Source organism: Pseudophryne corroboree, chromosome 3, assembly GCF_028390025.1.
Source record: "Pseudophryne corroboree isolate aPseCor3 chromosome 3, aPseCor3.hap2, whole genome shotgun sequence".
Lineage (NCBI taxonomy): Eukaryota > Metazoa > Chordata > Amphibia > Anura > Myobatrachidae > Pseudophryne > Pseudophryne corroboree.
In genome coordinates, this window is record NC_086446.1 from 426,070,242 (window position 1) to 426,095,038 (window position 24,797).

Below are 24,797 nucleotides of genomic sequence, written 5' to 3' on the forward strand. Positions count from 1 at the left end.
TGCAGTTGCATACGAGAGGTCTGTCTCATGGGAGTGTTCTGGGCGTGTTCGGGGAATGTCATGGGCGTGTTCTGGGAATGTCATGGGCGTGTTGTGGGAGTGTTATGGGCATGCAGTTATACTTCCTTGCTACGGGGAAGGGAAGCCTATGTCTGACGTATCGCTTGCACTCAACATAGGGCAGGTGCAAGTGGCAATAATAGCGATGACAGTTACGGTTATGGATTGTAAAACAGTGGTTGGTGCAGCTTCCTCAAGTTAGTCCTATGAATCCTCACATTAGAATAAGTACGTAAGTATATCTGACTTTCATGCCGTCTTGCAAATCCAGCCACTTTGTGTCTGGCGCCTAATTGGGCCCTGGGTGCTTTGAAATAACACCCCTGTGTAAGGTTCAATTACGAAAGTGTAATGGTGCAAAACCACAAAGCAAATGGTTTTTGTGACATCACAAACCCAATTTTTCAGATGTATACCCTGCTTTAGGGTTAAGCACATGGATGGTTGGGCCTGAGAGGTAGACTGGAGGGGTGCGGATTAGTCAGCCTGCCTATGCAGCCACATGCAAAAATTTGACTTCCCTTTACAGCAATAATGGTTTTGTAGGTTTCACTGTGCAAAGGGGAACCGATTGCATTCACGTCATATGCCCCACTGGGGTACAACCGGAAGCAGAGGTGTTCTTGCCAAAGTAAACCCTTTCATGTATAGGGCAAAGCAAGATAAAGCCTGAATGCATACTTCTCAGCTAACCCAGATGAGTGCGACTAGCACACTGATACAAAGTGTCCAGACTGGCCATCTGGCACTTCTGGCAAATGCCTAGAGGCTTGATGTGCAGATCTAACCACCCCACAGCCTGGCCGAGCAACTCTGCCTCCCGGCGCTTTGCTCGGCTGGTATGCAGTGAGACAGGATCTGCCACAAGGCCACGTCTCTGTGACTCACAACACGCATCTGTGGGGCAAAGATACACGACTGTGATGTGTGGCCAAGACCCTTTTTGTAAATGCGCACCTACATCAGTAAGGGATACAGGGAAATATAACAGCCCCAGTCCGGGTGAGCCAGTGGAGAAGTTGCCCATGGCAATCATACATATTTTATAGAATGCACTTAATACAGGTGAAACTCAGAAAATTAGAATATCATGAAAAAGTTCATTTATTTCAGTAATTCAACTTAAAAGATGAAACTAATATATTATATAGACTCATTACATGCAAAGTGAGATATTTGAAGCCTTTATTTGTTATAATTTTGATGATTGTGGCTTATAGCTTAAGATAACCCCAAATCCAAAATCTCAGAAAATTAGAATATTACATAAAATCAATAAAAAAAGGATTTTAAATACAGAAATGTCGGCCCACTGAAAAGTATAATCATGCATATGTACTCAGTACTTGGTTTGGGCCCCTTTTGCATGAATTACTGCCTCAATGCGGCGTGGGATGGAGTCTGTCGGCCTGTGGCACTGCTGAGGTGTTATCGTTATGGAAGACCAGGATGCTTCAATAGCGGCCTTCAGCTCTTCTGCATAAATGAACATTTACATAATATTCTAATTTTCTGAGTTTCACCTGTAAATGTGACTTCAAAGCTGATTGATTGCCATGGGGAACTCCTCCACTCTTTTCACTACTTCACACATCTGAGTTCATGTTCTTTTACAATCTTAAGGTACAGATCAGTGAGTGCTCCTGTTCTCAGTCTCCAGCTGATAACTAGAACCATCAGATTTGGTTTTCTCTATATTTCTCCATGTACTAATTTCCTCCAGTATTGGAAATGCTCCAGGCTGTAATGAGTATTAAAAATACTGTTAAAATCAGACCCCGTAGCTATATTTCAGTTCCCCGCTTCATGGTCGTGATTTTCCAGTTTCACTTTAGGGTTCGGGTCATGCTTAGTTGGGATTACAATACTGGATTTATTTAGTGATCCATTTTGATACTGTTTAATAATCTATTAGAAGAAGCATTTAAACTGTTTCATTTCTTTGCTTTTTATTTTTTATTGTGACTACTAATAATACTGAGGTTTATTTTACTTAAGTGAATACTTTAAAAAAGTATATTGTAGGGTTGTTGTTTTTTATTGTTTTATCAATCTTTTATATTAATGGAATTAACATTTTTCATGTTATGTATTTTTCCAGTGCCTTACTCACCTCCCAAAAGACATCAGTAGGAGCAGCAATGCATTTCTGTTCCTCCAAGTAGGAGGACCAAGACCAAGAGTCTCCCAGCTCATCTCCAGAAACTTTAAGTAGAGAATATAGGAAATAATATCACTGCCCTCAATCACGTTATAGGAAAAAATGGGTGATGGAAGGATGAAGCGAACAGTGTTGGGTCAAAGATGAGAAGAGTCAGGGATAAAACACAAACTGTCTACAAAGGAATTTAGCAGAGGAAGCCATTAGGCTGTGCAGATGTGCAGGTCGCTATCCGACACTAGGAATGTGGGCCATTAGGCTGCGCATGTGCAGAACAAAAATTGCAATACAGTATATGGCAGCAAAGGAATATGAAGGCTTCGGCACAGGGACCAGGAGATCCCTCTCTGGCGATGTTTAATCCATTGCTTTAGAACAACTAACACCATCTTCAAAAGGTATTAGTTATTGTGGTGAAGCTTTGAGAATAATGGGGACTGCAATTTCTAGCATTAGTTTGTGCAGGAGATTCTGCATGTTTTTAATCTTAATAGGCACCCTATAAGACATATGTTTTTAACATAAGGCATGATTCATGTTTGTAAGCAGTGTCGGATTTTACCTATGGGCTGCAGGAATGCAGCCACCCCAGACAAGGGCATAGAGAGTGCAGCTGCTATGGGGCCTGGAGCTGAGAGGGGCCCACCTTCCCTGCAAAGTTACATGTGTTATATATATTTTTCAGCAATGGGTGGTACATAGTGGCCCTTGCAAACATTTGCCTCTGGGCCTACAATATATCTAGTTATACCCCTGGAATTGCTCATTGTAATGTGGTATTAAATGAACTGGAAGGCATTATAATGTTACTTAATATGTACTAGGGCACTGTAATGTGACATAATATGAAGTGGAGGCACTATAGCGTGGCATAATATGAACTGGGGCAGTGCTGTAATGTGGTATAATATGAACTGTCATAGGGAGAGGGGCCCACCTTCCCTGCAAAGTTACACGTGTTATATATATTTTTCAGCAATGGGTGGTACATAGTGGCCCTTGCAAACATTTGCCTCGGGGCCTACACTATATCTAGTTATACCCCTGGAATTGCTCATTGTAATGTGGTATTAAATGAACTGGAAGGCATTATAATGTTACTTAATATGTACTAGGGCACTGTAATGTGACATAATATGAAGTGGAGGCACTATAGCGTGGCATAATATGAACTGGGGCAGTGCTGTAATGTGGTATAATATGAACTGTCATAGGGAGGTATCCAATTACCCGCGATAGTGCCACAGGCGGAAAAATATGTATTTTTTGCTTTTTTATCAACCTATCCAATTAGGTCCCGCGAAAAACACATGTTTTTCTTGTGAAAATACAAAGCCGCAGACTTATGTATTTTCAAGGCACTTATCGCATAATTCCTGATAAGTGCTGTCATCAGGTGGAGGAGCGTGCCGCATCAGGGCTAATTGGATAGCCCCTGGCAAACCAATTAGCCATGGTAAATTACCACAGCTAATTGGCAATTCCCCCCATAATTGGAATTCGGGGTACTGTGTTACATAATGTGTACTGGCAGCCCTATAATGTGACATATCATGAACTAGAGCATAGAACTACTATGATTCATAAAAGAAGTGTTATGGTAGACTTACCATTGTTAACACTTTTTCTGCGAAGTACACAGGGTTCCACAGGGAAACATCGGGGTGTAGAGTGGATCTTGATCCAGAGGCACCAAGAGGCTAAAGCTTTAGCTGTCCCAGGATGCATAGGGGCCTTCTTTATAACCCCGCCTCCAGGCACTGAGAGCTCAGTTTCGATAACCAGTCCAATGCAGGAGCAGGCAAGAGAGAAGGCAGATGTTAGTCACATAGAACCACATACCCACAACAGGAGAAGGTACCAGTGGCTAATGCCATACAACCCAAAGAAGCAAGGTGCGTCAGGGTGGGCGCCCTACGGAACCCTGTGTACTTTGCAGAAAAAGTGTTAACAATGGTAAGTCTACCATAACACTTCTTTTCTGCAGCAGGGTACACATGTTTCCGCAGGGAAACTTTGGTGATGTCCTAAAGCGGTTCCTCAAGGGAGGGGACGCGCCTTAACGGATGTGAGAATCCAGCATCCAAAAGAAGCATCCTGGGAGGCAAAGGTATCAAAGGCATAGAACCTAAGACACGAGTTCACCGAGGACCACGTAGCCGCCTTGCACAATTGTTCTGTGGACGCGCCATGGCGGGCCGCCCAAGAAGGTCCAAGAACAGACAGAATAGAATGGGCCTTAATCGCAGCAGTAGCGGGGAGTCCAGCCCGCGCATAAGCTTGTGCAATCACCATTCTAATCCACATGGCCAAGGTTTGCTTGTTCGCAGGCCAGCCATGCTTGTGGAAACTAAACAGGACAAAGAGGGCATCTGACTGCCTAATAGAGACAGTCCTCTCCACGTAGACATGGAGAGCCCTTACCACATCCAAAGAACATTCTTTGGCTGACAAGTACGAAGAGACAAAGGCCAGGACCACAATCTCTTGGTTAAGCTGAAATGATGACGCCACCTTAGGTAAATAACCGGGGCTAGTTCACAGAACTGCCTGATCATGGTGAAAGATCAGAAAGCGTGAACGACAGGACAAAGTGCCTAAGTCCGACACCCTTCCTGCAGTGGCAATAGCCACCAAGAACAGGACCTTGGCCGTGAGCCATTTAAGGTCCACCGACTCAAGAGCTTAAAATGGAGACTCTTGCAGAGCATTCAGTACAACAGACAGATCCCATGGAGCCACTGGAGGGACATAGGGAGGCTGAATATTTAGAACACCTTGAGTGAACGTATGAACATCAGGTATAGAGGCAATCTTGCGCTGAAACCACACCGACAAGGCAGATATGTAAACATTGAGGGAGGCCAGACGAGGACCTAAATCCAGGCCACTTTGTAGAAAAACCAGAATTCTGGAAGTCTTAAATCTACCAGCATCATAGTTCTTATCAGCACACCAGGTGAAATAAGTATGCCAAACCCTGTAATAAATCCGGGCAGAGGCCAGTTTGCCTTCAGCATAGTTTAAATTACCACCTCATTAAATCTTTTGGCCCTCAGGAGTGATGCTTCAAGAGCCACGCCGTCAAAGCCAGTCTGGCCAAGTCCAGATAAAGACAAGGGCTCTGTACAAGGAGGTCCTGACGCTGAGGAAGTAGAAGGGGATGCCCTGTCGACAGACCCTGCAGGTCTGAGAACCAATGCCATCTGAGCCACGCTGGAGCAACTAGGATTAGCATTCCTCCTTCTTGTTTGAACTTCCGCTGTACCCTGGGCAGGAGTGACACCGGAGGAAATATGTAAGACATCCGAAAGTTCCACAGAACCCCCAGTGCATCCACGAACTCTGCCTGTGGATCCCTGGTCCATGATCCGAAGACTGGAACCTTGTGATTGTGTTGAGACGCCATCAGGTCTACATCTGGTAGGCCCCACCTTTCCACCAGGAGTTGAAAGACTTCTAGATGAAGGATCCATTCTCTGGAGTGAACGTCCTGGCGACTGAGGAAGTCCGCTTCCCAGTTTAGGACGCCAGGAATGAACACTGCCGAAATGGCTGTCAGATGGCGTTCTGCCCAGCCAAGGATTTTTGACACTTCCATCATAGTCATGTGGCCTTGAGTGCCGCCTTGATGGTTTATGTATGCAACCAGGGTGGCGTTGTCCGACTGTACCTGAACAGGCCTGTTCCGTACTAGAGGTGTTGGGCAAGGGTCAGTGCATTGAACACTGCCCTTAGCTCCAGAACGTTGACTGGTAGGAGTGATTCCTCCTTGGTCCAACGACCCTGAAGCAAGTGTTGTTCCAACTCCGCTCCTCATCCCCATAGACTGGTGTCCATTGTCAGTAGGACCCAGTTGGAGATCCAGAAAGGATGGGCCCCTGCACAATTTCTGTTCCTGGAGCCACCAGGATAGCAACAGACGAAGCTCCAGAGTCAACAAGACCAACTGGTATCTGATCCGATGACGTAGGCCGTCCCATTTTGATAGGTTCAATCGCTGTAGGGGACGAGAGTGAAATTGAGCGTACTAAACCATGTCGAAAGAAGACACAATCAGGCCAAGGAATTGCATCGCCTAGTGTATCGACACTCGAGGGCGACGAATTAAGTGTCTGATCTTGTCCTGTAGTTTCAGGACTTTGTCTGGAGACAGGAACAGTCTCTGATTGTGTGTGTTCAAGAGTGCCCCTAGGTGCACCATGCTCTGAGCCGGGACCAGCGGGGACTTTTTCCAATTTATTAGCCATCCATGGGCTTGCAGAAAATCCACCATCAAGTGCAAATGACTGAGGAGGACTTTGTGGTAATTTGCTAGAATCAGCAGGTCATCCAAGTACGGGAGGAGTCTGATTCCCTGGCGATGGGGATGGGCTGTCATCACGGCCATGACCTTGGTGAAGATCCGAGAAGCGGTAGCCAGTCCAAATGGCAGAGCCTGGAATTGGTAGTGAAGGTTGCCAATAGCAAACCACAGGAACTGCTGATGCGACATGGCAATACGAATATGCAGATATGCATCTTGTACTGTATATCCAGGGATACCATGTACAGTAGTCTCCCGGTTCCATACCCAGCACAATTGAGTGCAGTGTTTCCATACAAAACCTGGATACTCTCACAAACTTATTCAGAGATTAGAGATTGAGTATAGGCCAGAAAGACCCATTGGGTTCCGGGACCAGAAACAGGGTCGAGTAGTAACCTCTGTCCCTCTGGGACTGAGGTACTGGCACAACCACTCCTGTACTCGAGAGAACCCACAACCATTTGTAGAGCTTGCGCCTTTAACGGATCCAAAGGGAGAGCCGTAGTGCAGAACTGGTGAGGGAGGCGTCTCTTGAAGGAGACAGCATACCCGTGAGAGACAACTTCCAGCACCCGTGCATCAAAAGTGGTCTTTAACCAGACCTGGGTGAGCTGTAGAAGTCGGCCTCTCACCCTGGGGCCCCCCAGGGGGGAGGCCCGCCCCACCATGCAGCAGGCTTGTCATGTTTTGCAGAAGGCTGACGGGCTGCCCAGGATTGTTTTGCCTTGGTCTTGGTGGTTTTGGGAGCACAAGATTGTCTCGTTGTCTCGGGTATTACGGACCCTTTGCTTTTCCTTGAGGCCGAAAGGACCGAAAAGTGGTACCTTTTGGCTTCTGTTCAGAAGGATTAGAAGTTGGGAGAAAAGCTGTTTTAGCAGCTGCTAATTCAGACAAAATTTTATTTAGGTCTTTCCCAAAGAAAATGTCCCCAGTGAAGGGGAGTACTTCCAAAGTCTATTTGGAGACCAGGTCCACTTTCCATGACCTCAAACACAGAATGCAACAAGCCAGGAGAGACGTAGTCGACGCCTCAGCTGCCATTACTCCCGCCTCAGAGGATGCTTCCTGAATGTAATAGGAAGCGGTGGTAATGTGAGACAGGTATTGTCTGGCATTGTCAGAAATATCCTCGGGCAGCTCTTCCTCTAACGCCTGAACCCACGCCTCAATACCTTTCGCCGCCCAAGATACAGCAATAGTTCTATGAACAACTTCTGTAAGGGAGTATATAGATTTCAGGCATGCCTCCACACACTTATCTGTCGGCTCCGTTAGCGAGGTGACAGTGGTGACAGGCAGAGTGGACGATACCACAAGGTGGGTGACATGAGAATCCACTGGCGGTGGAGTCTCCCATTTGTTACACAACACTGCAGGAAGAGGATAGCGAGCCAAGGCCTGTTTAGGAATAGGGAATTTCGTTCCTAGACCAGGGTTCCCGTGTGATGTCCACTAGATGATCAGAGTGGGGTAATACAGTTTTAACCACCTTCTGCTGTTTAAACTTATCAGTTTTCTTTGCCACAGTAGTGGAATCCTCCACATCAGTGATTTGCAGGATATGCTTAAGAGCAACCACCAAGGCAGGGACATCAATTTGCAAGGGAGAATCCTCATCAGTAACACATGATTTAGTGTCTTACAGGACCGTATACCACCCTCCTCTTCAGATGAATCATCAGAGAGGTTTGTAGATTGTGACGAGGAAGCAGCCCGCTTAGAGGGCCCAGGGACACGGGAGTGACCTGGGATAGATCTCTGTCTAACCAGAGACTGATTTAATTACTGCAGTTGGTTAGACAAATTTTCTGCCCAAGACGGATTAACCATAAGGACAATTTGTGGGGATACGGTCGTTAGGTTGACACAGCCTAGGTCGACAGTCATTAGGTCGACCACTGAAGGTCGACATGGTCAATAGGTGACATGGTCATTGGGTCGACATGTACTAGGTTGACAGGTCAAAAAGTCGACATGAGTTTTTCACATTTTTATTTTGTTATTTTTTGGGACTTTTCCATACTTGACGATTTATGTGGACTACGATTGGAATGGTAACCTTGCCCATGCGAGGGGACACGGTGCACTAATTGGGGTTCCCCGTCACTTTACGAAGAAAACGACACCAAAAACAGTCCAAAACCTCAAGTTGACCTTTTCTCTTGTCGACCTAGTACATGTCGACCTAATGCCCATGTCGACCTAATGCCCATGTCGACCTTCAGTTGTCGACTTAATGACTGTCAACCTAAGTAGGGTCGACCCAACGACCCATACCCAAATTTGTGGTGGTAATGGCACAGGTGGTCCCATAGGGGACGCTAGGCGTTCCACCAGAGTACCCAGCAGGGTGGTGAACGCAGCCCAGGGTGGCTCCTGAGTAGGTGAAGGAGCTCCGGACTGACTGGGAGGTGCATGACAAGTAATACACAGACCATCATACTACACTTTCCCCTGTGGAAGCTCCTTCATGATGCAGGAGCTTCCACAGATTTACTGCCCTTTCTGTTAGACATTATGATATATATGCAACAACAGGGCTATTATAGTACTATTAAGCCAGACAAAACAATACCTTTGGATAAAACCTGTTATTATGCGACTGTAACACTGTGGAATATACTTTCACTGGACACGCCGAGAAAACGGTGTGTTGCCGCCCACGAACGTCTTCTGCCTGTCAATCTTCTTGCGATCGCCGGTGCGATCACTTTCTTCGTTAGAATTGTTGCTGCCCGTCGCCGGCGGCCAACGCACCTGCGCTTTGCGGGCCACATGCATGTGATGTTCAGACTCGATTGCACAGCCAAGAAAAAATGCAGCGTGCGCTCGGGTCTGAATGACCCCCTATATCAGTTTGTGCAGCTCTGCTACACATGCGATCGCACACTTGCACAGCGAAAATACACTCCCCCTGTAGGCGGCAACTATCTGATTGCAGGGCAGCAAAAAACGCAGCCCAGCGATCAGATCTGAATTAGGCCCAAATACTGTGTAAGACTATATTATAAGACCCAGACGCACCTAGCCCAGGGTACAGAATATAGTGACTGTTATATCTGGGAAACACTGAGAGTGAAACCACACAGCAGATACAGCCACACAGTCATAGGCAATGCAGAAATTATTATCACAATAAAGCTGCACTGGACTAGTATATATATGTATATATCACAACACGGTCAGTGGCCGGAGGTTATATCAGAATACTCGTACAATATATTCTGTAAGGTACACTTTTTCTCAACTAACGCTGTCTCAGGACATGTAGGTTACTTAAGTGTTTGTAAAGTCTCAACGCTGTATACAGGTCAGCTCTACAAGGGAGACCCTGCCCTGCAATCCCGGAGACCTGCTGCAGCTATGCTGTGAAGATGGCACCCAGTATCTCAGTCAGAGAGTGAGGGAGAGTGTGAGGCAGCTCCAGGGAGGGAAATTTGCGTGGAGATGGCGCCCTGGGCCGAGGGAGGGGCTACAGGTCAAGCGCCGCCTCCCCTATGCTGGACTTCCACCCCAGGAACAACTGAGCCTTAGTAAATGGGGTGTTAGTACACCCGACGTGTGCGCCAATGCCCTAGTGGTCTAGCGGGGTCTCTACCCAGTGACAGTGTCCATGCCAGCGGTGCGGTCTGTCTCCCCAGATGGTGGACGGAATGCAGTTTAATGGCGGGTTCCGCTTGGGGACCCTCTTACTTTCTCCCTGTAGCAGCCACACAAACCAGGAAAGTACCGTACACAAGATTTAAGCCCTCTCTACACACTCAGCGCAATATACAAAAATACGTCCCTTTATTTCTTTCTTTGAATGTTGATATTCCTCTTTGTGATTCTTCTAGCAGGTGGTCTCTGGTCCATTGGTTTCAAATTGTAAAAATAAAAACAAAAACAACCACCAATGTGTAGTTCCTTCTTATTTGCAAATAGTCTCTGTGTTAATTGTCTCTATAACAAAATCCTGCGTACCAAAACTCACATAAAATAATATCAATATGTGTTCATAAAGGTATCTTTTATCCTCTTTTTCCCATAAACTCGTGTTTAATCCACCATAAAGTGTTGAAACAAAACGTGAAAATGTTTGAGTGAAGGATAGTCCGATTGGGAGCGTACCCTGAAACTCACACAACGAATGCAGACTGTAAACTCATCTAGGTATCTTTGGGGTATAACACACTGCGTACCCAAACTCACAATGTACAACGTAAGGTGACTCCTGTAAAGGTATCTTTCGAAGGTTGTGATTCAGTGGTCCGTTCTCCACCAAGATGTCTTGTGTGCTCAGTGTTAACGTAAAAACATGAAGAAAAAAAATATATATATATAATAATGTGCAGTATATTCTGGTGGGTCAATTTGTATTTTAACAAAAGAATTATTAGACCAACTCGTACCTAACCAGAATAAACATAATAAGTGCCCAGAAAAGTGTGTCCTTGATCCCTTTCTTTTTAATCCTTTGTGTAAAAAAATTCACCACAAAGTGTAGAAAGGGAAAGATGGATTCATCCAAATAAAAAGAGAGCTAGATGGGATGCGTACCCCAAAACTCACAGAAAGAATGCAGATTATAGGCACATCTAGGTATCTTTAAAGTGATTTGTACAGCGTACCAGGACTCACACTGTGAGGCATATGGTGATTCCCATAAAGGTATCTTTCAAAACCCGTTTGTTCTCATCCATGAGTCTCCAACCATTCCATTTATAGGCTCAGGAAAGAAATAGGAATAAAACAAGAACAGAAAAAATGTGTAGTAGGTTCTAAAATCAGCAAGTGAACTTGACAATATTACTCAAGCTGAACATACCCCCACTCACACTGATAGGAAATAATATGTACACATCAAGGTATCTTTAGATGTTCCTAAATTAGCAAGTGTATTTAAACAGAAATAAGTGCCCAGGAAGGAAGCTGATCACAGGAGGATGCGTACCACAACACTCACAGGAACAGTGCAGGGATCAAACATATCATGGTATCTTTAACATGTGTAATTTCCACATATATCTCGTACCCCGACTCACACTCTGCAGTGTAGTGCCGCTCCTATCAAGGTATCTTTTCCAGGTAATCAGTGAAGTACCCTTTGCTCCCACTTATATCCTCCAAAACAGCATATATCCACCGGTTTTTCCATAAAAAACTGATTTATTTTGACAAAGCAATTAAAAACAGTCCACAGTATAAACCGTCCACATAAGAAAAAATATCCACAAAAAATAGAAGAAATATGTACAAAGATAAAAAAAAGGTTTTCCAGATAAAAATTTGATGTTGGCTACTCTCACTCCTGATGGCAGTATCAACGCGTTTCGGTCATGTGACCTTTATCAAGATAGTGTGGAGTGTGCAGGAGCAGGATATTTAAAGTAAGAGTAGCCAATGAAATAACAGCAGGAAATGACGTCTTATAATTAATATAAACACATACCAATCCTGTTTACAAAGAATCAAAACCTAGACTAGTTATAGAATCTGTTAAACTAAACTGAAGATGTTAGCCATCCTAATATAAACAACTCTCTTAAGCAGCATTTCATTCCCAAAAACACAGCCTATTCGTATAATCACGCTAGCCGGAAGTATCCGGCCGCCAAGACTGATGGGAAATGTAGTCCGTTTCTTGATCTCCAGTGTAGTTTAACACATTCAATGACCGTAAGTGACATCGCGCAACTGAAGATGACAAGCTTCCGGGGCTGATGGGAAACGTAGTACACTTCATATTCTCTGTGTAGTTCTACAAACAGAATCCCCGGAGGTAACGCCGCACACACCGGCGGAAGTGACGCTATTCAATTGGTTTTATGGGAAATGTAGTCCACACGATACAGGATGTGTAGTTCAAACGCTACAGGTGAAAATGGTCCAGTTAAATCACATATATATATTATTTATATTATTTTATGTGAGTTTTGGTACGCAGGATTTTGTTATAGAGACAATTAACACAGAGACTATTTGCAAATAAGAAGGAACTACACATTGGTGGTTGTTTTTGTTTTTATTTTCACATTTTGGAGCCAATGGACCAGAGACCACCTGCTAGAAGAATCACAAAGAGGAATATCAACATTCAAAGAAAGAAATAAAGGGACGTATTTTTGTATATTGCGCTGAATGTGTAGAGAGGGCTTAAATCTTGTGTACAGTATTTCTTGTTTTAAATGTGGTGACATTTATCTAAGCCTTTAACACCTTAGCTGCATTGCGCCTGTTTTAATCGGCTCTCCAAACCTAATTAAACCAGGAGAATAGTCTGCGACTCTGTGCCTAAGCCGTGACATCTCCGTCGCAAGTACCCAGGAGCCAGGCCAGTAGGAGTGTGCGACGCTGCTTGGGAGGTGATGGAGATGCGCTGAATGTCACTCTGACATACAGCGCTGACAGCCCAGCCAGAGGAAATCTTCTAAGATAAAGCTTTCAGGGCTGCCCAATGCAGCCCTCCTGTTAGGCAACCTACTGCTGCAGGCATTAACTCGAAACTGAGCTCTCAGTGCCTGGAGGCAGGGTTATAGAGGAGGCCCCTATGCATCCTAGGACAGCTAAAGCTTTAGCCTGTTGGTGCCTCTGGATCAAGATCCACTCTACACCCCGATGTTTCCCTGTGGAAACCTGTGTACGTGTACCCTGCTGCAGAAAATAATCTAGGGCGCTACTATGGGGCATATTATTAACTAGGGCACCACTATGGTTCAGAATATGAACTAGTGCGCTTTTAGGAGGAATAAAATGAACACCTGCTGCGGAGAGGTGTCTCTCTAGAAGCTTTGGTGCAGGAGCCCCTTCAAAATGTTGCTATGGGGCATTGGGGCCCACAAAGTTCTGCCCCAAGGTAAAATCCGCCACCCAGCTTAGTGTCAGTGAAGCCAAATGCAATCCATGACTGTTTAATAGGACTAAATGTAAATATGAGCCGCTGCTGGGCTACATGCAAAAGTAGCCAGTATTTACCCTGCACAGAAAAAAAATCTAAATGTATTTGCTCTACTTGCATGGCAACATGGTTTGTTCCAGACACAAACTTACTTGCTTTGATTTTTTTGCTTTACTTACAAACATGAATCAGGCCCATATACGCTTCTCCTGTTTTACTGTACCCGTGAGCTGTGATGCTAATAATGGAGTGTAGGCAAAACATCTTGTTTTGATGTGTTCCTCTTAATGAGATTATGCTGCAGAGTTGGGGGTGCCATTTTCCCTAAAAAATACTGCTTTGCTAAAGGTTTTATGTGCTCAGGGTTCAATATCTGCTTGTATACTGTTTTATTTGGATTGGGAGGTACCTACAGTATCAGGAAACTGAAAAAGAAAAAAAAACCTTGCAGGAAAGTAACAATAATGCTTATTATTATTATGTACGTAGCCAACTAGTAAGATTTGCCTGCACCCCCTATTGAAATTTTATTTTGATGTTACCATACTTATACAATACATACTACAGTGGGTAGTGCTCAGGGTGAAAAGATGCTGACTACCTGTATTATAAAAATGCCAGTGACATTGTGAGGGATAAGTAAAGAAAACCAAATTACTCTGTGTGTCTCTTTGGCTCCACATATCCCGTTCTGAGTTCCTCATGTAGGTTTCCTCAATATCTGGGATCTTCTGCTCTTTTTGCTTTTCCTGAACAGAAATATCTTGCACATACATATCTGACAACATCGTTCAACAAGAACATTGTACACAAGAATACAGCCAGCAACCTTCTTCTGTCACACTGCTAGAGCATCATGCATCACTTATAACTATGACCTGCTCACACAGGATGCAGTCCGGATGCTGGAACATGGGGTTTAGGGTTAGGGGAATATTGGAGGAGGGTAAGTATACTCAGAGCCGTAACTAGACTTTTTGGTGCCCTGTGCCAGAGAGAGAATTGGCACCCCCTCCCTCCATTTTTTTCAATAGGGACATAAGGCGCATGAATCCTAGGGAAGGGGCATGACAAGATTGATCCCATAGAAACCCCATGCTATGATGACCCTTCCCATATTATTTATATATATATATATATATATATAGAGAGAGAGAGAGAGAGAGAGAGAGAGAGTCCAACAATGTGGAGGCGCACTCATCCAATCAGAATGTCTTCAGCAGCTTCAATTTCATAATAACTTTATTTCAGTCGATATCAGACATATTGTTGTCGACGTTTCGATCCTGTATTTAGGATCTTTATCAAGACAAGCTTCCGTATACAAAGAATTATTTGAAGGCATCACAAATTGATTGTCCAAAGAATCAATGTGCCATATTCACATTGTTCGTGATATACACTGCTCAAAAAAATAAAGGGAACACTAAAATAACTCATCCTAGATCTGAATGAATGAGATATTCTTATTAAATACTTTGTTCTTTACATAGCTCAATGTGCTGACAACAAAATCACACAAAAATTATCAATGGAAATCAAATTTATTAACCCATGGAGGTCTGGATTTGGAGTCACCCTCAAAATTAAAGTGGAAAAACACACTACAGGCTGATCCAACTTTGATGTAATGTCCTTAAAACAAGTCAAAATGAAGCTCAGTAGTGTGTGTGGCCTCCACGTGCCTGTATGACCTCCCTACAATGCCTGGGCATGCTCCTGATGAGGTGGCGGATGGTCTCCTGAGGGATCTCCTCCCAGACCTGGACTAAAGCATCCGCCAACTCCTGGACAGTCTGTGGTGCAACGTGGCATTGGTGGATGGAGCGAGACATGATGTCCCAGATGTGCTCAATTGGATTCAGGTCTGGGGAACGGGCGGGCCAGTCCATAGCATCAATGCCTTCATCTTGCAGGAACTGCTGACACACTCCAGCCACATGAGGTCTAGCATTGTCTTGCATTAGGAGGAACCCAGAGCCAACCGCACCAGCATATGGTCTCACAAGGGGTCTGAGGATCTCACCTCGGTACCTAATGGCAGTCAGGCTACCTCTGGCGAGCACATGGAGGGCTGTGCGGCCCCCCAAAGAAATGCCACCCCACACCATTACTGACCCACTGCCAAACCGGTCATGCTGGAGGATGTTGCAGGCAGCAGAACGTTCTCCTTGGTGTCTCCAGACTCTGTCACGTCTGTCACATGTGCTCAGTGAGAACCTGCTTTCATCTGTGAAGAGCACAGGGCGCCAGTGGCGAATTTGCCAATCTTGGTGTTCTCTGGCAAATGCCAAACGTCCTGCATGGTGTTGGGCTGTAAGCACAACCCCCACCTGTGGACGTCGGGCCCTCATACCACCCTCATGGAGTCTGTTTCTGATTGTTTGAGTAGACACATGCACATATGTGGCTTGCTGGAGGTCATTTTGCAGGGCTCTGGCAGTGCTCCTCCTTGCACAAAAGCGGAGGTAGCGGTCCTGCTGCTGGGTTGTTGGCCTCCTCCACGTCTCCTGATGTACTGGCCTGTCTCCTGGTAGCGCCTCCATGCTCTGGACACTACGCTGACAGACACAGCAAACCTTCTTGCCACAGCTCGCATTGATGTGCCATCCTGGATGAGCTGCACTACCTGAGCCACTTGTGTGGGTTGTAGGGAGGTCATACAGGCACGTGGAGGCCACACACACTACTGAGCCTCATTTTGACTTGTTTTAAGGACATTACATCAAAGTTGGATCAGCCTGTAGTGTGTTTTTCCACTTTAATTTGAGGGTGACTCCAAATCCAGACCTCCATGGGTTAATAAATTTGATTTCCATTGATAATTTTTGTGTGATTTTGTTGTCAGCACATTCAACTATGTAAAGAACAAAGTATTTAATAAGAATATTTCATTCATTCAGATCTAGGATGTGTTATTTTAGTGTACCCTTTATTTTTTTGAGCAGTGTATATATTAGAGATGAGCGGGTTCGGTTCCTCGGAATCCGAACCCGCCCGAACTTCAGGTTTTTTTACACGGGGCCGAGCGACTCGGATCTTCCCGCCTTGCTCGGTTAACCCGAGCGCGCCCGAACGTCATCATCCCGCTGTCGGATTCTCGCGAGGCTCGTATTCTATCGCGAGACTCGGATTCTATATAAGGAGCCGCGCGTCGCCGCCATTTTCACACGTGCATTGAGATTGATAGGGAGAGGACGTGGCTGGTGTCCTCTCCGTTTAGACTAGAGTACTAGAGAGAGACACAAATTTTGGGGAGCATATTATTAGGAGGAGTACTACTTGCTGCTGATAGTGTGACCAGTGACCACCAGTTTAATTAATCCGTTCTCTGCCTGAAAAAAAACGATACACAGTGTGACACAGTCACATACCATATCTGTGCTCAGCCCAGTGTGCTGCATCATATGTAATACTGTATATCATTATCTGACTGTGCTGAGTGCTCACTGCTCACACAGCTTAATTGTGGGGGAGACTGGGGAGCAGTTATAGCAGGAGTACATATTTTAAGTACAGTGCACACTTTTGCTGCCAGAGTGCCACTGCCAGTGTGACTGACCAGTGACCACTGACCACCAGTATTGTGATTGTCTGCTGACCACCAGTATATTGTGATTGTCTGCCTGAAAAAGTTAAACACTCGTCGTGTGGTGTTTTTATAAACGCATTCTGCAGACAGTGTCCAGCAGGTCCGTCATTACATAATATATACCTGTCCGGCTGCAGTACTAGTGTGATATATATATATTTTAATTTTATCTCATTATCATCCAGTCTATATTAGCAGCAGACACAGTACGGTAGTCCACGGCTGTAGCTACTTCTGTGTCGGCAGTCGCTCGTCCATCCATAATTGTATACCACCTACCCGTGGTTTTTTTTTTTTCTATCTTCTTGATACTAGTAGCTTACTTTAGGAGTCTGCAGTGCTGAGTCTGACAGACAGTGTCCAGCAGGTCCGTCATTACATAATATATACCTGTCCGGCTGCAGTACTAGTGTGATATATATATATATATTTTAATTTTATCTCATTATCATCCAGTCTATATTAGCAGCAGACACAGTACGGTAGTCCACGGCTGTAGCTACCTCTGTGTCGGCAGTCGCTCGTCCATCCATAATTGTATACCACCTACCCATGGTTTTTTTTTTTCTATCTTCTTGATACTAGTAGCTTACTTTAGGAGTCTGCAGTACTGACAGACAGTGTCCAGCAGGTCCGTCATTACATAATATATACCTGTCCGGCTGCAGTACTAGTGTGATATATATATATTTTAATTTTATCTCATTATCATCCAGTCTATATTAGCAGCAGACACAGTACGGTAGTCCACGGCTGTAGCTACCTCTGTGTCGGCAGTCGCTCGTCCATCCATAATTGTATACCACCTACCCGTGGTTTTTTTTTTTTCTATCTTCTTGATACTAGTAGCTTACTTTAGGAGTCTGCAGTGCTGAGTCTGACAGACAGTGTCCAGCAGGTCCGTCATTACATAATATATACCTGTCCGGCTGCAGTACTAGTGTGATATATATATATATTTTAATTTTATCTCATTATCATCCAGTCTATATTAGCAGCAGACACAATACGGTAGTCCACGGCTGTAGCTACCTCTGTGTCGGCAGTCGCTCGTCCATCCATAATTGTATACCACCTACCCGTGGTTTTTTTTTTTTTTCTATCTTCTTGATACTAGTAGCTTACTTTAGGAGTCTGCAGTGCTGAGTCTGACAGACAGTGTCCAGCAGGTCCGTCATTACATAATATATACCTGTCCGGCTGCAGTACTAGTGTGATATATATATATATATTTTAATTTTATCTCATTATCATCCAGTCTATATTAGCAGCAGACACAGTACGGTAGTCCACGGCTGTAGCTACCTCTGTGTCGGCAGTCGCTCGTCATCCATAAGTATACTAGTATCCATCCATCTCCATTGTTTACCTGAGGTGCCTTTTAGTTGTGCCTATTAAAATATGGAGAACAAAAATGTTGAGGTTCCAAAAATAGGGAAAGATCAAGATCGACTTCCACCTCGTGCTGAAGCTGCTGCCACTAGTCATGGCCGAGACGATGAAATGCCAGCAACGTCGTCTGCCAAGGCCGATGCCCAATGTCATAGTACAGAGCATGTAAAATCCAAAACACCAAATATCAGTAAAAAAAGGACTCAAAAATCTAAAATAAAATTATCGGAGGAGAAGCGTAAACTTGCCAATATGCCATTTACCACACGGAGTGGCAAGGAACGGCTGAGGCCCTGGCCTATGTTCATGGCTAGTGGTTCAGCTTCACATGAGGATGGAAGCACTCAGCCTCTCGCTAGAAAAATGAAAAGACTCAAGCTGGCAAAAGCACAGCAAAGAACTGTGCGTTCTTCGAAATCCCAAATCCACAAGTAGAGTCCAATTGTGTCGGTTGCGATGCCTGACCTTCCCAACACTGGACGTGAAGAGCATGCGCCTTCCACCATTTGCACGCCCCCTGCAAGTGCTGGAAGGAGCACCCGCAGTCCAGTTCCTGATAGTCAGATTGAAGATGTCAGTGTTGAAGTACACCAGGATGAGGAGGATATGGGTGTTGCTGGCGCTGGGGAGGAAATTGACAAGGAGGATTCTGATGGTGAGGTGGTTTGTTTAAGTCAGGCACCCGGGGAGACACCTGTTGTCCGTGGGAGGAATATGGCCATTGACATGCCTGGTGAAAATACCAAAAAAATCAGCTCTTCGGTGTGGAAGTATTTCAACAGAAATGCGGACAACATTTGTCAAGCCGTGTGTTGCCTTTGTCAAGCTGTAATAAGTAGGGGTAAGGACGTTAACCACCTCGCTACATCCTCCCTTATACGTCACCTGCAGCGCATTCATAATAAGTCAGTGACAAGTTCAAAAACTTTGGGCGACAGCGGAAGCAGTCCACTGACCAGTAAATCCCTTCCTCTTGTAACCAAGCTCACGCAAACCACCCCACCAACTCCCTCAGTGTCAATTTCCTCCTTCCCCAGGAATGCCAATAGTCCTGCAGACCCTGTCACTGAAATGATGGGTTGGTTAAAGTGTGCATGTCCTGTTTATACAACATAAGGGTGGGTGGGAGGGCCCAAGGACAATTCCATCTTGCACCTCTTTTTTCTTTCATTTTTATTTGCGTCATGTGCTGTTTGGGGAGTATTTTTTTGAAGGGCCATCCTGCGTGACACTGCAGTGCCACTCCTAGATGGGCCAGGTGTTTGTGTCGGCCACTAGGGTCGCTTATCTTACTCACACAGCTACCTCATTGCGCCTCTTTTTTTCTTTGCGTCATGTGCTGTTTGGGGAGTGTTTTTTGGAAGGGCCATCCTGCGTGACACTGCAGTGCCACTCCTAGATGGGCCAGGTGTTTGTGTCGGCCACTAGGGTCGCTTATCTTACTCACACAGCTACCTCATTGCGCCTCTTTTTTTCTTTGCGTCATGTGCTGTTTGGGGAGTGTTTTTTGGAAGGGCCATCCTGCGTGACACTGCAGTGCCACTCCTAGATGGGCCAGGTGTTTGTGTCGGCCACTAGGGTCGCTTAGCTTACTCACACAGCTACCTCATTGCGCCTCTTTTTTTCTTTGCGTCATGTGCTGTTTGGGGAGTGTTTTTTGGAAGGGCCATCCTGCGTGACACTGCAGTGCCACTCCTAGATGGGCCAGGTGTTTGTGTCGGCCACTAGGGTCGCTTAGCTTACTCACACAGCTACCTCATTGCGCCTCTTTTTTTCTTTGCGTCATGTGCTGTTTGGGGAGTGTTTTTTGGAAGGGCCATCCTGCGTGACACTGCAGTGCCACTCCTAGATGGGCCAGGTGTTTGTGTCGGCCACTAGGGTCGCTTAGCTTACTCACACAGTCAGCTACCTCATTGCGCCTCTTTTTTTCTTTGCGTCATGTGCTGTTTGGGGAGTGTTTTTTGGAAGGGCCATCCTGCGTGACACTGCAGTGCCACTCCTAGATGGGCCAGGTGTTTGTGTCGGCCACTAGGGTCGCTTAGCTTAGTCATCCAGCGACCTCGGTGCAAATTTTAGGACTAAAAATAATATTGTGAGGTGTGAGGTGTTCAGAATAGACTGAAAATGAGTGGAAATTATGGTTTTTGAGGTTAATAATACTTTGGGATCAAAATGACCCCCAAATTCTATGATTTAAGCTGTTTTTTAGTGTTTTCTTAAAAAAACACCCGAATCCAAAACACACCCGAATCCGACAAAAAAAATTCGGTGAGGTTTTGCCAGAACGCGGTCGAACCCAAAACACGGCCGCGGAACCGAACCCAAAACCAAAACACAAAACCCGAAAAATTTCAAGTGCACATCTCTAGTATATATATATATATATATATATATATATATATATATATATATATATTAAATACACACAGTTATAGACTACTGCTGCAAGAAAATGGATTTGGACACAAATCCCCTTTATACCACATTCATGCACTTGAGAGCTTGCTGTTATTCAGTTACAATACCCTTTTCACATAACACATTTCAATATACTGCCATACCCAGAATTCAAACCTATAAAATGTTGAATTCTAATCAAATACCCTACTCATTGAGCTATTTGATCCTGCATAAAAACTAAACACTATGGAGGTAATTCTGAGTTGATCGCAGCAGGAACTTTGTTAGCAGTTGGGCAAAACCATGTGCACTGCAGCGGAGGCAGATATAACATGCGCAGAGAGAGATAGATTTGGGTGGGGTGTGTTCAAACTGCAATCTAAATTGCAGTGTAATAATAAAGCAGCCAGTATTTACCCTGCACAGAAACAAAATAACCCACCCAAATCTAACTCTCTCTGCACATGTTATATCTGCCCCCCCTGCAGTGCACATGGTTTTGCCCAACTGCTAACAAAGTTTCTGCTGTGATCAACTCAGAATTACCCCCTATATGAAGCTACTGGTACTTTGTACAAAAAAGTAATCAGCATTGCAGTTGAGCAGATCTATGCAGTGTGCAGATACACATCCAATCTCTTGCAGCCACACACTACATAGATCTGCTATGCCACAATGCTTAGATTTTTTTTCACAAAGTATAAGGTAAGCTTCAAATAGTTAGAATTACCTATTATTATAGAATTATCTTCCTTTCTATGCAAGGGCAGATAGCTCAATGTATAAATTGTCTGGCTGCTGTGCCATAGGCAGGGCAGTCAGGAGATGCCGGGCTTCAAAAAGGGGGGAAGCTGCAAGTGAAAGTAATTAAAACAGATAATTGACAAGTGCTGCCAACAGCACCCCCTACCCTGCAGCACTATGTGCGATGCCCCCTCCGCACACACCTAGTTACGGCGCAGAGTATACTTACCTAACCTCTGTCAGGATTCTCTCCATCAGGATGCAGTGGTCGGTTTTCTGACCGTTGGCATCCCGAACGCTGGTAAAGCATATCACACCCACTCATACTGCGTATCATACAACTACATCTTTCAACACAACAATCATAACCGCACTGTAAACTGGGAACTGTTTTTCTTTTCAGCAATGTGTCTTTTTTTAACGTTAGAAGTGAACCACCAGACTTCACCTTGTAATCCTGCAACACAGTATATATTTATGTATCATACAGCTCTGCACCCAGACCACTGACACAGTCCAAGTCTCTGCAAAATGTTCTGCAGCATTCTTCACTCACAGCAACTCCACAATGAAATGCAGTGACAGCACTCGGTTGACATGAGTGCATGCAAAGATGGCTCTGTCCTCACCATTATTTCGGCTTCTGACTCTGCTGGGCTCTGATACTCTTTTGGTCTCCGCTTCTTGACGGGTTTTGGGGTCTCGTTGCCCACCCCAAACCTTTGAGATGGCTCCAGGACCAGGGACCTGCTGTGGACACCCCAGAAACCAGGGAGAGGGTGACACTGACCCGCTCCCCATTCTCCCCCATTATTGTAACCTGCAGGTCTCAATCTCACCTCTCTTTAAACTGACAGATTTCACCACATGTCTCACATTTTCCCCCAGCCACGTGCTGGCAGCCACAGGTATCACAGAGACACATCGTGGTATCAGAAGGGAGGCTTTCACTTCCTTCAAGACCTGTAACACAAATATGAAGTATTACACTGTGTAAGTGCCGAGAGAGTGATTGACTTTTGCTTTCCTGGCAGGTCTTTATTTCTGCAAATCTTTGGTAAGATCTGGCAGTTGTTTGGTTGGCAGTGATAGATGCTTCCATACTAATCATGAAGCCCACGCTTACATGCATAATATTGTTATTTTGTATAATTATATTCAATTAATATGCAGGTACTGTACAGAATTATCAAATTAAGATCATATCAAATTACAATGAGAAAGTAATCTGTGCAGAAATATGTATTAATGCTAACCATGCATCATGTTACATAATAAGTCACCTTGAGAGATGGTTTGGCTGTTTATTTCTATGGTTTGCTTGAGGTTTTCTCTTTTGGGGGGTCTTGTAATTTCCTCTTGAGGATCCAGCTGGCTAAAACGGAACTGAAAGAGAACAGGCAAATAATCAGCAGTTGTTTGTAATTCGTTGTACACACCTTTACTTGGGATGGGAAGAAGCATGCACATTTCGCGCTTGACAAGCAGTTGGCCAAGATACTACTTTTACCCATGTATGCTTGTTTTAGCTATAAAGCTGGAATGAAATATATGTAAGTGGAGATGTGTCCACTTCGGGTCACAGCAGCAGAAGGCGCTGGACAGTGTGTTTGTTCCCAGTGCTGTCAGGAAGTAGCAGCAGCGCATGTCCAGTGCTGGAACCAACTATTAGCTCCCAGCTCTGGACTTAAGCCCTGTACACACGGGGAGAGATGTGTGCTGAGCGATCTCGCACAGGCCGCTCAGCATATGTCTCTCTCCCCCCGCTCAGCATACAGCACGATGTGTGCTGAGCAAGGGGGGATGGGGGGGCTGCTCATTTAACCCAGCGGAGAAATGAGCGATGTCACTAGATTTGGCATGCAGGCCGAATCTAGAGCCGGTGACACGCGGGAACGTGCATCGCTGTCGCCGACACACTACAAACGTTACACGGAGAGATCTGTGTTTAATTTCTAAGCAATCTAGTCAGATTGCTTTATATTTAAGCACGGATCTCTCTGTGTGTACCCCCCTTTAGAATAGCAATGGGTAGTGCTGCAGAAGTGGTGCTTTAAAGTTGGTGTTGGTTCGGCATCCAATAGGAAAAGGTGGTAGCAAGAGTATGAATTTGACGCTACCCGCAAGCCAATCACAGCTCGTGGATCAGCATCAAAACAGAAGTGGCTGCAGTGAGCAGATCATGGCTCGCTATGTCATAGCTCCGCCTGCCCCTTGGGTCTGACACTGCCGGGCGGAACAGCCAGAAGTTCGATGGTGGAGGAAGATGAAAGACATTGTTGGAGGAGCTTTGGGGGCTTCAGAGGCGCTCAAGAAAGAAGACAGGCAATGCTGTCTGGATGCTGAAAGGAAGAGGCGGCGCCGATGGCCAGGACGGGTCAGCGGTTGAAAATTGCGGCAGAGGACTGGAGAATACTGCACTGGTGGCAGGGCCAGATTAACAATGGGGCGGATGGAGCTACAGCTCCAGGCCCCAGATAAAAATAGGCCCATCACCATGACAGAATGATGATGATTAACTGGCCAGATGGTCACATGGTTTCCATAAATGATAAGAATTGAAATTATAATTCTAATTTCCACACAAAGTAATGTTGTTTTTCTACTTTTATTTCTTTTGGGAGGCATTGGCATTTATAGTGTAGGGGAGTGTACATGCCCATATGTCACTGGCCACACCCACACAACATTAGCCACACCTCCTCAACTTCTCACAATAGGCCCTTGATAATTTTCAGCACCAGGCCCATGTGGATCTTAATCCGGCCCTGACTGGTGGGATACAAAGAGCTAACGAAGCCCCCAACTGCAGCCTTTCCCAATAGAACAGTTAGGCACTCTGTGAGGCACACCAGTTATTACACCCTCCCTAAACCACCGGGGATCGGGCACTATGCCTATGGCACAGCCCCTCGGCTCAGTTCACAAGAGGGCCCTAGGTCCAGTTGATTAAAGTGACCCCCTCAAGTGAATATAGTGCCAGGCCCAGACCACTTCAAAGAACCCAACAGCAGGCAGGCTTTAAGCCTGAGCATCATAATAAGAGTGATCTGGGCACTAGGTTCAGGTCACTCCAACTAGCCCAAAGTAGGTAGGCCACAAGGACCTGAGCCTTCTATTAAATAAGGTGATCAGAATACTAGGCTCAGATTACTGGAAGTGCCACAAGTAGGCAGGTAATAGTCTGAGACCTTAAGTAGAGTGGTCCTGGGCACTAGGCTTGGTCACTGGTTTGAATGCATGACAAGAGATTGGATTATCC

General features: G+C 45.2%; 1 protein-coding gene across 5 annotated transcripts in view; it reads right to left on the reverse strand.

Annotated features, from left to right (window-relative positions):
* The window catches only part of L3MBTL1 (L3MBTL histone methyl-lysine binding protein 1), a 151,797-nt gene that overhangs the window by 100,989 nt on the left and 26,011 nt on the right, over positions 1-24,797 (reverse strand). For 4 of the 5 annotated variants that reach the window (XM_063960297.1, XM_063960298.1, XM_063960299.1 and 1 more), the window contains exons 4-8: positions 22,819-22,921; positions 22,375-22,498; positions 22,165-22,285; positions 14,066-14,156; positions 2,174-2,265 (exon numbers count right to left, since the gene is read on the reverse strand). In XM_063960297.1, coding sequence (XP_063816367.1) covers positions 2,174-2,265; positions 14,066-14,156; positions 22,165-22,285; positions 22,375-22,498; positions 22,819-22,921 — 531 coding nt within the window. The remainder of the gene's footprint in view (positions 1-2,173; positions 2,266-14,065; positions 14,157-22,164; positions 22,286-22,374; positions 22,499-22,818; positions 22,922-24,797) is intronic. The other variant, XM_063960300.1, reaches the window with a different exon arrangement.